Source organism: Giraffa tippelskirchi, chromosome 8 (genome assembly GCF_054371585.1).
Source record: "Giraffa tippelskirchi isolate mGirTip1 chromosome 8, T2T-mGirTip1v1.2.pri, whole genome shotgun sequence".
Taxonomy (NCBI): Eukaryota; Metazoa; Chordata; class Mammalia; order Artiodactyla; family Giraffidae; genus Giraffa; species Giraffa tippelskirchi.
This window is the reverse complement of record NC_137282.1, coordinates 85,941,473-85,954,717: the sequence shown is the minus strand read 5'-3', so window position 1 is coordinate 85,954,717 and position 13,245 is coordinate 85,941,473. Positions and strand designations below refer to the sequence as shown.

The 13,245-nt window shown below is 37.3% G+C and overlaps 1 protein-coding gene across 1 annotated transcript in view; it reads right to left on the bottom strand.

Moving 5' to 3' along the window:
• The window catches only part of C7 (complement C7), a 55,346-nt gene extending 42,985 nt beyond the window's left edge, over window positions 1-12,361 (bottom strand). The window contains exons 1-4 of the mRNA XM_081517540.1: window positions 12,054-12,361; window positions 6,119-6,174; window positions 4,469-4,544; window positions 1,558-1,699 (exon numbers count right to left, since the gene is read on the bottom strand). Coding sequence (XP_081373666.1) covers window positions 1,558-1,699; window positions 4,469-4,544; window positions 6,119-6,174; window positions 12,054-12,059 — 280 coding nt within the window. The 5' untranslated portion in view covers window positions 12,060-12,361. The remainder of the gene's footprint in view (window positions 1-1,557; window positions 1,700-4,468; window positions 4,545-6,118; window positions 6,175-12,053) is intronic.
• Between the last annotated feature and the right edge of the window lie 884 nt (window positions 12,362-13,245).

Genomic DNA, 13,245 nt, shown 5'->3' with positions numbered 1-13,245 from the left:
ATCATTGCAATTCAGCAGTATGACTGTCATGACAGATACAAGCTGAAAGTACCAGAAGCATGAGAGGAAACACTAGAGGTACCAGATGATCTAGCCCCTGCCTCCCTCCCCAGCATCATCTCCAGCCATTCTCTTACCAGCTGCTTACACCCTAGTCATACTGGATCATTTACATAAATCAAAGGTCAATCTTTTTGCCATCTCCACTGACTTTGCAGATAGTTTGCTCAACCTCAAAGGGGTTTCTCTACCTCTCATCTACTTGTCCTTCAAAAATCAGATCATGTATTATCTTCTCTCAAAAACCACCCCTCCCCCACAAACTATGATGTATGTCCTTCATCTGTGTCCTTATAGCAAGCATGGCACAGAACTGTCCTGATAGCCCACCCCACTATGCTGTCAATTGATCCAGTGCAACAAACGTTTGTTGAGAGTCTACTGTGTGCTACACACTCCAGATGAAAAAAATAAAAGAAATAGAATCTACATCTTCAAGGAATTCACAGTCTACCAAGAGACACCCAGGGCAATATATACTTCAGATTACAGATGATACAATGCACATGGAAAACATGGAAAGTAGTTTGTTAAGTAGCTCTATTAGTTGGGTGTTTAGGGAAGATTTCCCTAAGGAGGCATCATCTGACTTGGGTTTTGAAATTAAAATAGTTTGAGAGATATTGTTGAGAAACACTTCTAACACAGAAATTTTTTATGTACTGTTTTGCCCATAAAACTAAGAATTTTGAGGGAAGAGGCTATTTCATTCTACATCCATAACCCTCATTTCTGTACCTGAACATAACAAGAATAATAAATGCTTGCTTAAAATTGTTGAATTAACCTGTCTGCACAAATGCAAGATAGTGCATGCCTGCTAAGTTGCTTCGGTTGTGTCCAACTCTCTGTGACTCTATGGACCATAGTCCACCAGGCTCCTCTGTCCACGGGATTCTCCAGGCAAGAATATTGGAGTGGGTTGCCATGGCCCCTCCTCCAGGGAATCTTTCCAAATCAGGGATCGAACCCATGTCTCCTACATCTCCTGCATTGGCAGGAGGGTTCTTTACCACTAGTGTCACCTGGGAAGCCCAAGACAAGAGGTAAAATAATATTCAATCCAAAACTATGTTTCAGTCCCCTATGCATAGGGATGACCTGCATCACTCCTTAATTAACTAATTAGAGTTTCTTTTCTTGTAAACATAAAAATAATTTGGGCAGTAATATTGTTTTTGGCTGATTTTAGTCTTTATTCCAGTCTCCTTCTACATCTTAACCAAAAACGTAATGTCAAGAACTGTTTGGGTCTGTCAACAGCCATGTTTCTTTTCAAAGAGTATCCCCATCTTTATTACCAGATGCTATGCATACATTTGAAAGAATGACAGTTGAGTATGCAAATAATATGCCAATAAAAATCCAACCAATTTGGGGGAAAACTGGTATAAGTTAATATAATTGCAGTACAACTCAACAAGTATATACTGAGCAAGTTAAACAAATAGCATTTGAATTTACCCTCTGCATGCTGAGCATATGAGAAGCAAATACCTGAGAAACACCTGAAACGTTCTCCACATCCCTCTTCTGTTGGACATCCTCTTGTAGGTTTACACGGTTGTGTTTCAAAAGCACTTCCCACACAGGAATGGCCGCCATACTGTCCATAAATAGCAATTGACCGTCTGCGAGTCTAAATACAAAACAAATAGATTTCCAGTATCTCCAGGTTCTTTTATCTGAGAAATAAAATCTGAGATAAATTAATACATTTGGAGAAATGACATTCATAAAATTTTTCTGGTGTACTACAGAAGTAAAATGTCCAAAATCAATGAATCCAGAAACCCACTTGTCTTTGAGTCTGGTGACTCTTGGGTTATTATTTCTAGAGCACTCCCAGTTTATATTTACGCTTAGGGTTGAGTGGAAAAAAAATAGTGAGTCTTTAAGAAAGAATTCTGGGTAGAACTATAAGCAAATAGATCACAGTACAGAATGACTCATTTTTCGCCAAAGCAATGTACCAAGGGTTAACTAGAAAAGGTGAAGTGAATTTTACTGGAGGGAAAGTAAGGGTACTGGAAAGGGGAGCTAAGATGAAGTGGAGTTAGGGAAACCTTTAGAAAAGTGGTGGAAACTGATTTGAGCTGAACCTTAAGCCTTCTTCAGGAAGGCAAAACAGTCCAGAGAGAGATAGATATAGGCTACCGTGAAAGTCAAATTTACAAAACAGAAGCCTAAGTGGTCCACAGATGAAAGTACATCTACAATGAAACTTCACTGGAAATCCAAAATCACTGATCTGAGAAATTAGAAATGTATCAAATGCACATGCTGGGGGTGGGGGTAAAAATAATTAGGGGAAATCACTAAGCCAAATGTGAAAACTAATTCATCTTAAACTTCATTTACTCAATGTGAAGACATGTATCTAGTGTTTAAACAAAAAGAAAGATCTACAAAATCCTTTTCCTTTCCACTGGCAATCAAAGGTACATCTTCTAAGCCTTTTATCCATTTATTACTCTTACCCATTAATAAAAATGGGCAAAATCTGAGATTCCAGAAAGTTTAAACCTTGAGCAAAGACCAACAGGGAAGACTATATATGTATATATATATAAACCAAGGTTGCATCTATTCATTCATCCTAAATTGAGACGACACGTAATTTGAACTTTGAGCAGGTTCGTATCAGCCTGGGCCAGGTTCTGGCACATTTCATTGCATCTAAGCAGAGGAGTCACGGAGGAATGAGTGAGGAATGGAGCTCAGTACAGTTTCTCAGTTAAGTTTTTAGTTTCTGTGTTTAATTGAAGACATCTGTTATACGTGGCTTAGAAATGTGTGCTTTTCTGAAGTTTCAGAGCATAGATTGTGTTGTTGTGTAAGTAATGTTTTCCTTCTCCACAGACACCAGCATGACCTTGATGGCTGCCTACTCTCAGCGTCTCATTCTCACCTGTCAATTTCTGATCTCATGACCTCATTTTCATTCTCACTTGTCTCCTTCTGGATAAAAATTCTGTTTTTATAATCTGAGCATGATGACCTTCCCTCAAAAAAATTACTCATATGAAAAGTACCTTCTATCTACCTCTATTTAATGTTCTTTCTTAACTTGTTTTTAAATTCTGAAAATGTTTTCTGAGGTTGGTGTTTGTTTGAATTTTGTCTTGTTATTCATGCACCTGTTTGCCTGTAATCAGAGTTGTCATCTATTGTATTTGCCAGAAGCCAAATTCTACACTTGTGTAATTTATTTTGTAAATACCCCTCATGTAGATACTAAATAAATGTTTGAAAATTGTGATAATGATGATGCTTCCAAACATAAATTATCTTCTATAATATGGTTCTTTTAGTACTTCTAAATGATTTTTAAACACGCATTTTTATCTAAACCAAACCACTTTTAAAATGCTTTACAAATATCAAATCATATTGTATGCTTGAAATTAAAGTTATATGTCACTGTATCTCAATAAAAAAAAATTTAGCCATTCAAATGTTCAGAACCTTTGAAACAGCATTATATTTTTTTAATTTATACTAAGATGATTATCAGAAAAAAGATATATCTATATATAAAAATGTTCATTAAAGTCTCGTTCATAATTACAAAATATGTAAGTAAACTAAATCTCAAACAATAAGAAAATGGATAAAGAAGATTGGTGTATTCATATAATGGAATTCAAAATGCATGCTGTCAAAATGCATGCTGATAGCATAATATTAAGTTAAAATAGTAGAATACAAAATCATGAACAAATGATCCTATTTTAAAAATCATTAGCACACAGAAAGAATCAATTGAAAGAATAAATATTAAAATGCTAGTATATTGGTTTCTTCTAAATGGTAGGATTATGAGTAGCATTTTCTTTATACTCTTCTATGTTCTCTCCAATGAATAATTTATAATAAGGAAAAAGCAAACATTTTAGGGGTGCTCTATAAACTCCAAGTCAAGTCAGGTTTTTTATTTATATTACTTTTGTATTAAACTTTAAAACATTGAAAAATGTTTGACTTTCCATGGTCATTCACTATTTGTTAGGTAAAATGAAGCAACAATTTTGCTACTCTTAGTGTTTATTTCAAATGAAAAGTTGAATCCAGGAAATATGAAATTTTGAATTATTTACTGACTTCATTTCAAGCTATTCTATTTCTCTGATAATGAAAGAATAAGTGAGTAGCTTTTAGCTTCTCTCCCACGTGTATTTCTAGGCTCAAATGTAAGATTTAGAAAAGTCCTTCAAGAAAAATAAGAATGCAGAACAATTTTGCTACAATATTAATTATTCAATAAATCATACTTTTCCCCTTCAGAATTACTAATTACATTTTCAAAAGCCATAAAAAGTAACATTCAAAAGTTAATGTCATTTTGTTCATACCTAAGCTATTTCGGCATATGAATAAAAAATACAAAGTTTTCACATGGTCCTACCTGAGTCTTGGTACAACCATTGCATTCTGACCAAGGAGCATAGGAATCCCACTGGCAGTTGACTGGTGAGAAGGCACTGTCATCGTGTTGAATTGTCCATTATAAAACCAACAGAAAGGTAAGAGAGAAGACATAAACAATAGTCAAGAATAGTCAAAAGCAGTCAAAAATTGTGAAGCAATTTATGCTTCACCAAAAGGATCTCAAAATACATTAAAAAATATATAGGAAGGGCTCACTTTTTCAGAGATTTATTAAATACCATTTATAAGATATCTAGAATGTTCCAGGCACTATTTAGACCCTAGAGCTATAGACATAAAAGAGATAGGATAGGACATCCCTGAAGGTACAGTGGATAAGAACCCACCTGCCCATGCAGGGGAAGCAGGTCCCACGGCTGGTACGGGAAGATTCCATTTGCCTCTGAGCAACTAAGCCTGCAAGGGGAAACTGCTGAGCCCACAAACCACAACTAACTGAGCCCGAGCGCTGCAACTGCTGAAGCCAGAGTGCCTAGAGCCTGTGCTCTGAAACAAGAGAAGCCACCGAAATGAGAAGCCTCAGCACACCAACGAAGAGTAGCTCCTGCTCACCACTAGAGAAAGCCTGTGTGCATCAACGTAGACCCAGAGCAGACAAAAATAAAATGAATAAGGAAATAAGGTTTTAAAATGAGATGGGATACTGACCATGGATAAAGGAAAGGATGAAGACACAGATGTGTAAACAAATAATTACAACAAAATAATATGATCACAATGTGACCGTGACCACCAGCACGTTCTCAGTCGCTAAGTCATGTCCCACTCTCTGTGACCTCATGGACTACAGCCTGCCAGGCTCTTCTATCCGTGGGATTTCTCAGGCAGGAACACTGGAGTGGGTTGCCATTTCCTTCTCCAGGGAATCTCCCCAACCCAGGGATCGAACCTGGGTCTCCTGCCTTAACAGACAGATTCTTTACCACAGAGCTGCCAGAGAAGCCCCATGATCACAATACAATAAAGCTAATTAGATAAATTTACTAACAGAATTGTATACATTATAATGTGTTGTGGAAATACAGACAGGAGAGTGTCCAGAGGTGAGAGTCTAAGTGAGAACATATGGAAGGAAGGTGTTATGGCCTTTAAGTGATTCTGGATGATGAAGAGTTATACAGAAATTTAACTGAGAGACAATAAGCTCTAAAATGACCACATGAGAGATAGGAAACCAAAATCTGGCAAAGGCTAAATGGACGAGAACTTAGTTTTACATGCTCCCCCTGTCTATTTAGGCCATTTTCTCAAGCACACATTCAAGTACAACAGGGGCAAATTGAGCTCAAACAATTCCATTCAGATAAAATACATGTGGAAAATGGTGAGCTAGCCCTCTCACAATGCTTACAATGCCGGAAACCTTGAGGCGAAACCTTGAAGAAACCTTAGTCTTCAGTTTTCTTCCTCACAGGGAATAAAATAAAGTAGGAATAAGAATAAAACATGCTTACTCTATCATTGTCTTTTCTAAAAATGTGGAAAGAAAAAAAGTGTGCAAGGGAAAATCATGCTCACACTGCAATGTGAAAATCAGACCATAGTTTCCTCAAAACAAAAGAAATAACTGTTAATGATTCCACACACAATCCAAAAAAATTCTCACCTTGAAAAAACTTGAAACTCTCCTATACATCCCACCAAGAAGAATAAACTTATAGCCTAGGAGGGAAAAAAAAAAAATAAAGCAATATTTGAGCTTGCATTACTTTAATGAGTCAAAAGTGAGTACATTTGTACAAATTAAGATTTGTGAGTTGGGAATTAAAAGAGTGAAAGAACCATGGAGAAGCCTCGATGATTCTGCTCGTCTTATAATTTTTCATTTTAAATAAAAGTTTATTACAATTATCTTGATCTCACCTCCCACTGCTCATTTCTGTAAAGACTACTAGGCACTAAGTGATGTCATAGACAAATAAATTGAAAAGACTCCCTAAAAGTTAAATATTCACAAACGTTTTCCTAGGGTCCCATCATCTTTTATGCCTTAATCCACTCTCCCCTCTAACTTTGGTACCATGAGAATGCTGGAGTAGAGAAAGCCTAGAAAGAGCAGTTCCAAGGGTTGAGGAGGTAAAAGGGAACCAGTTTCCTAAATGGAAAAATCAAAAGTGGAGGTGAAAAAGCCAGAGGAACCAAGATGCTCATCACAATCCCTAGTTCTATAGGTGGAACCCAAACACAACAGAGGCCATTTATAATCATCTTTATGTGATAGGGCAGCCTGACTACTGAGCATCTGACAGGCTGCAAAATTGTATGTAAAATATAATTACATTTCATTTGAAAATCAAATGTGTCTTGAAAACAAACCTAGAAAGAAACAACAAAGGAAAACAGTTTCTGGTTTTGAAATTATAGGTGACTTTCATGATCTCATTTTTACTTTTATGTGTTTTCCTACTTTGACAACTGAAAATATAAGGGAATACTATTCAAATCTGTACTAGAGACTCTAAGAAGATTAAATGCATTCAGTTCATTACCTAATATGTGCTGTGCTGTGCTCAGCTGCTTCGGTTGTGTCCGACTCTTTGCAACCCAATGGGCTGTAGTCAGCCCAGGCTTCTCTGTCCATGAAATTCTCCAGGCAAGAATACTAGAGTGGGTTGCCACGCCCTCCTCCAGGGGATCTTCCCAACCCAAGGATCAAACCCATGTCTCCTGCATTGCAGGAGGGTTCTTTACCCTTGAGCCACTGGGGAGGTCCATACCCTAGGATAAAAGTCCTTAAATCATCTCACCCCATATTTTAACAGGCCAGTATTCTTTCTCTCCTCTTGACCTCTCCAAACCTCTTTTCTCTCGGTAGTTGTAGAATGGCTTCTCAGCATTTCTTCCAGACCCTTCCATTCACCTTCTTAAATCACTCATCCTCTTATTAGGTATCTTCCTTTCAGTTATAAAATCCTAGTTGCCTACTTCTGCCCTTTATAGTTCTACAAACCTTTTAGCTTATATTCTGATTAGCATAACCATAAGGGCTGAGAAGTAACATAGCCATGAGTGCCCCAGAAATGTGGTCAATGGTGGGAGAGGCTATAGATACTTTTCTGATTTTTCAACAAATATGTGAAGCACATAATATAAAGCAACACCTTTAAAAGGTTCTTTTGTTTTTAATTTTAAACTATACCTTTTTTTTCCTTTTCAACACTATATCTTTACCTGTGCTGTGTCAACTCATTTTTCCTGCCCTTGGGCAAGTCTATCTTACAACTTTATTGGTCACTCCGAGTCCCTAATAGGGGCTTCTCTGGTGGTTCAGGCAGCAAAGTATCTGCCTGCAATGCAGGAGACCTGAGTTTGATCCCTAAGTCAGAAAGATCCTCTGGAGAAAGGAATGACTACCCATTCCAGTATTCTTGCCTGGAGAAGTCCATAGACAGAGGAGCCTGGTGGGGTAGCAAAGAGTCAGACATGACCAAACAACTAACACTTTCAGCCTTTAATGTCATCACATTTTCAGAAAATAAAAATTCTGAAACAATCTAATAGTAAAGTTTCAATTTATCATCCAATTTTAAATTTTTCTCCTATTCCCCAGTTCCTGTGGGAGGGGTGGCGTCCACTTCAAAATTTCTCCCCTTTATTCTTCTGCTTCCCTTCCCCACCTCCCCAGGATGCCTCTGTCTTCTTCAGAGTCAGAGCAGCAGGAGTGAGAGGGCAAGAGCAAAAAGGATCTTGCTCGATCGGTGCAGCTGGAGTCTGGTGATGGTAAGTCAGATTGTGTTGGATGTTTGAACGCCAGTCTATCCCTCGTAGTGTTTTCGTCATTCTTTGAATATCACTCCTCTGGACATCTACAGCCACTGTCCTCTGCCACAGATGATTCGTCCCTTTGTTCGCCTCTCCTGACTCGCACCAGTGTCTGCTTACTGTTGCTACCTATTGGGGTTGCTTCATCCTTCAAGTGTCTCCCAGGGACACCCTGACAACCCAAGCCTAGCCCTTCTCCAAAACTCCACATCTGACCCATGGAATACCTGTACATCTTCTTGTCCGGTCAGGATGTAACTGGTACTGCTATGTAGACTTTGCTAAAGGCAGAGCAGTCAACCAGTCTGTTCTTTTAGATTTTCTCAAATGCCCCCATCCTCCAACAGACATAAACTTGCCTGCTCTTGAGGATGGAGATGGCCAAAGGGTCACCAAACAAATTTAGGGCTGCTTTTTGGTAACATTGCATGTGCAATATTTCACTTTAAAATGTGAGACTACTGAGCACCTCTTATTCTTGGCCTTTGACTCTCAGCTAAAACAGGCATCATGAAAAAACATCCATCTTAACATTCTACCACGTATTTTTTTTTTAATGTCAATGAAGTTTTAGGGTATACACTTTCACCAGAACTAATTTTGCCACTATTTTCCACATGTGTTATGTGCTCAGTCATGTCTGACTCTTTATGACCCCATGGACTGCAGCCTGCCAGGGTCCTCTGTCCATGGGGATTCTCCAGGCAAGAACACTGGAGTGGGTTGCCATGCCCTCCTCCAGAGGATCTTCCCAGCCCAGAGACCAAACCCAGTTCTCCCACACTGAAGGCAGATGCTTTACCAAATGAACCACCAGGGAAACCCATTTCCTCATATACATATTATAACCCATGCAGATCTGCTTATCTCTTGATAAGCAGAGTTATACAAGCTGAATCTCTTAACCAAAAAAATTTCTTGAGTTCATGAGTTATACAAGCTGAATCTCTTAACCAAAAAAATTTCTTGAAAATTGGCTAGCTGGGTACCTGAAAATGAAGCAGTTATCATTCCTTGCCTTTGGAAAGAGCATCTCATCAAATGAACATGATAAAACAATTACAAATTAATAAACAAATTAATGAGAGAAGTAGACATACATCTGAGTTAACTCTATAAAAGAATTCCTTAGTTGAAAAAATACCAGACTTCCCTGGTTGTCCAGTGGTTAAGAATCTGCCTGCCAAAGCAGGGAACATGAGTTCAATCCCTGCTCTGGGAAGACCCTACATGCTAAAGGGCAGTTAAGCCTGTGCACCACAACTAGAGAAAACACTCACGCAGCAACGAAGACCCAGCACAGACATAAATAAATAAATAAAATTCAAAAAAAAAAGATATGGTATCTTGGCAGTGTGTAATGTAGCTAAACCAGGGCCACATTTCCCAGAATTCTCTTCTTCTTGATGACTGAATAAGCATTAGCCCTGTTTCCTTCCTCGAACATTTTCCAGCTACAACCACTGTCTCTATGCTTCTAATTTCTCCACATCTGGCCTTTTACATTTGTCTGTTGAACCATGAGCCCATTTAGGGTAAAAATAAAACACTAATTTCTGTAGCATACACTGGGTTCCAAATGTCCAGATGCCAGAGGAAAAAACTGTGGAAAAATTCAATCTAATTTCTTAGCATAACCTAATTAATATCTTGATCAGTAAATTTAGAACATAGGGCACAGATGAAGAAGGAGGTAGATTTTAAAATAAATCTTCTTGCCTCTTTATTAGAAATTAACATCAATTTGTAACATTAGCAATAAAGAAATGCAAAATGACATAATAATATGATTGAGTACTTAGTAGCCATTTGGAGCATGTATAGCTTGATCAATGACAGGAGAACATGCTTATGATATAATGAGTAAAAAGATTCAGATCTATATTGATAAAAATGTCATAAAATATATCCTATACATATTCATTTAAAGTCTGAAAAAAAATAGATTAAAATGTTAACAATGGCTATCTCTGAGTGGAGAAATAATAGATACTATCTTCTTTTTGAACTTAATTACCAAGATGGTAGTACTATAATCTGGAAAAGGACATTTTTAAAAGACACAAAGACCATCACAGTATAATTGGTAGAAGATGGGTGATACTGTCAGGTCAGCTCTGGGTGTGGTGAGGGAGCAGAGAGACCGTCATCTGAGACATCATTGCGCTTGACCACATCCCAGCCCCATGAGTATCATGCTTCAGGTTTACAAACCCCAGGTTCATCTCAGGCCAGGGATGAGAGAGTGAAGGTCTGGACCACAGTCAGATCAAAGGGAAATCCTTTTTGCTCTGAAGTCCTGAAACACTTCAGAACCAATTATATCCTATCCAAGTGATACAAAGAGTACCAGTGGAATTCTGGGACCACCTCTCTGAATTCAGTTCACATGAATGGGGGAAGAGACAAAAGAATATTCCTTCTTAAAGGCCAGACTTGGAAACCATAGTGTATCACAAAACCATACCCTTCAGATTTACTGTAAAAATATGAGTCTTTGCTTTCAAATATAGGTGAGAACTCTGACTGCAGCTCACAAAGAAAGAAAGCATTTATTTGTTGATATTTTATCAACCAACTGAAAGATAAAAATAAATATATTACCCTGTTAGAAAAATATCATAATAATCAATGACTATGAACCCATCTTTAAACACAAAACAATTATTAAGATGTCTCATCATAAGATGAGTAAGGAAATTGATTGATAGTTAATACAAATATTAGGAGAAAGTATACTAGCTAGATGACTCTAGGAAAGGCATCCTATTCTAAGTGAGCAAATGTTCTAAATTTTTAAATAAAAATACACAACAGACTGATAGAGATTAGATTATATCATAACTCTAACTTTGTATGGTTACTTGGCATTCTAGCATTATAACATTAGACAAATTAACTTTGTGATTTGTGTTTAATTTTCAATGACTTAATTAAATGCAATTTCACACATTAAATACTCAAGACTCATGTTTCAGTCCTCCTCCATCCCCCTGGAAAGCGAGCACAGATTCAGTATTGTAGTTAGGTAGCATAGTGACAGCAAAAGCAATCTAGCAGCTGACAGGGCTGAGAAATTACTGCTCCAGCATTATAATGTAAAACTTTAAAAGTTTAAGTATAAAACTTTGCAATAATAAAATTGCAGTAGCAGGTTCAACCTATGTTTACATCCCAGAAATATAGTTTATGATAGTTATATCTATCTTTGGTCCTGAATTTTTTTTTTCTTAACATTCGGCCATTTTGCATTAGGCCAATTTTTTTTACCAGTTTTTGGTAACTCTTTAGCTTCATTCCATTTATCTGTATCTCCTGCTCTTACAATCCTGATCCTTTCATCCAGATTCCAAATTCTAAAGTTCCAAGTTTCCAAATTCACTCTTCTATAAAGCTCTTAGATAAGTCAAATCACAGGGGTTCACTGCATGACTCCAAATCAAACAAAATACATTGGAGGGAATTTTTCCCTAAGAAATAGCAGTTGTGTTATTGTATTTCTTAATGGCTTTCTTGGGACTTTCATAAACACTGCTTCCAATCTCCGATTCCCAGACCTCTAAACCAATAAAATAAACTACAAGAAAAGAAAAAGAAATTCACTTCAGCTGAATTGTTAAATATATTTAATTATGGATTTTTAAAAAGTCACTCTCAGAACTTTCTCTTTTCTATTTTCCCATGTCTTTTCTTTTTTTTTTTTCATTTGTTATTTAAGTGAAACCTTACTCCCTTTAGAGTTAGCTTTGTTCACAAAAGTAATGAAGTTATTATCTTACCTTCATGTTTGGGAAAACATTCAGGGCAGCAGAGAAAAGGAAAATTTCCTCCTCCAGTGCCCAGTGAATTTTCAACAGCGGGAAGAGGCCAGCAGTCTACTCCTCGCCTGTCTCTCCCTGCTGGGGATTCACTTGGCATTCATATATAGGGCAAGCAGTTCCAAGACTTTGCTCCGACCCCAACTGGGTTCTCTAGGGACACTGAGAACCTGCCCCGTACTTAGTCTATGTCTTGAAACCAGATGCATCTTATCAATTTGCACAGGCCTTAGCTACATTCAGCTGGGACTGTTTGGAAGCATAGTTCTGAGGAAACATCTGTAAATCAAGAAAAGCAGAAAATATTCTCACTTCAATGTTTAAGTGGTTTTCAACCAAAGGAGACTCTGTGTAAGGCGAGGAATAAGCGTCCTTCCTGTTTCAATTTATCACACAAAGCAGATGTTTTCATGATTCTCTAAAAGGGGGTTATACAGCAGAATTTGTGATTAGACACTGTGGAAGAAAAAACTTACATGCCATTCTGTCATTCAAAATGGAAATGGCAATTCTGGAATGGAACCGTGTGTGTGTGTGTATGGCCTAACACAATATAATATCATTTCTTCATGTGAAGAATGATCAAAAAGAGCACTGTGTTTTGCAAACATATTTAAAGGCATCACTAATTACTCCCAAGAATTTCCCTTAACTCTATGATATTCAGATCACTCCGCTGGAAAGTTCTGGTCACAGTCATCATTTATGTCTACTTTGTCTTCTTCAGCTGTCTTGTCTTATTGTGCCAGATCCTCACTTTCCATGGCTTTGCATTGATTCTAGCAGTTCTCCAACATCATTTTCACAGATATCACGAAAGGCTGCATTTTTGCAAGATTTCAGGTTTTCTATTGAAGTTGAGCTACAGTTTTATTTGCATGATTTGGCCAGATATTCTGATACTTGCTGTTAGGACATTATGGGGAGGAGAGACATAAGCATGAAGTGGGAAAGGAAATTTGAATTTAGAGTAATTTTATAATTAAACATACCATTAGTGACTATTTTCCAGTTTTAATATTTTTTCTTTTTTATCCAAAAAGTTTGAATAATAAAGAACGACCCCCCCCCACTTTCTCCCTTTATAAATTAATGGTGGTCTTCCAGAGACAAAACTTCCCCATTTTTTGTTCAAACTATTAGAGATTTGTGT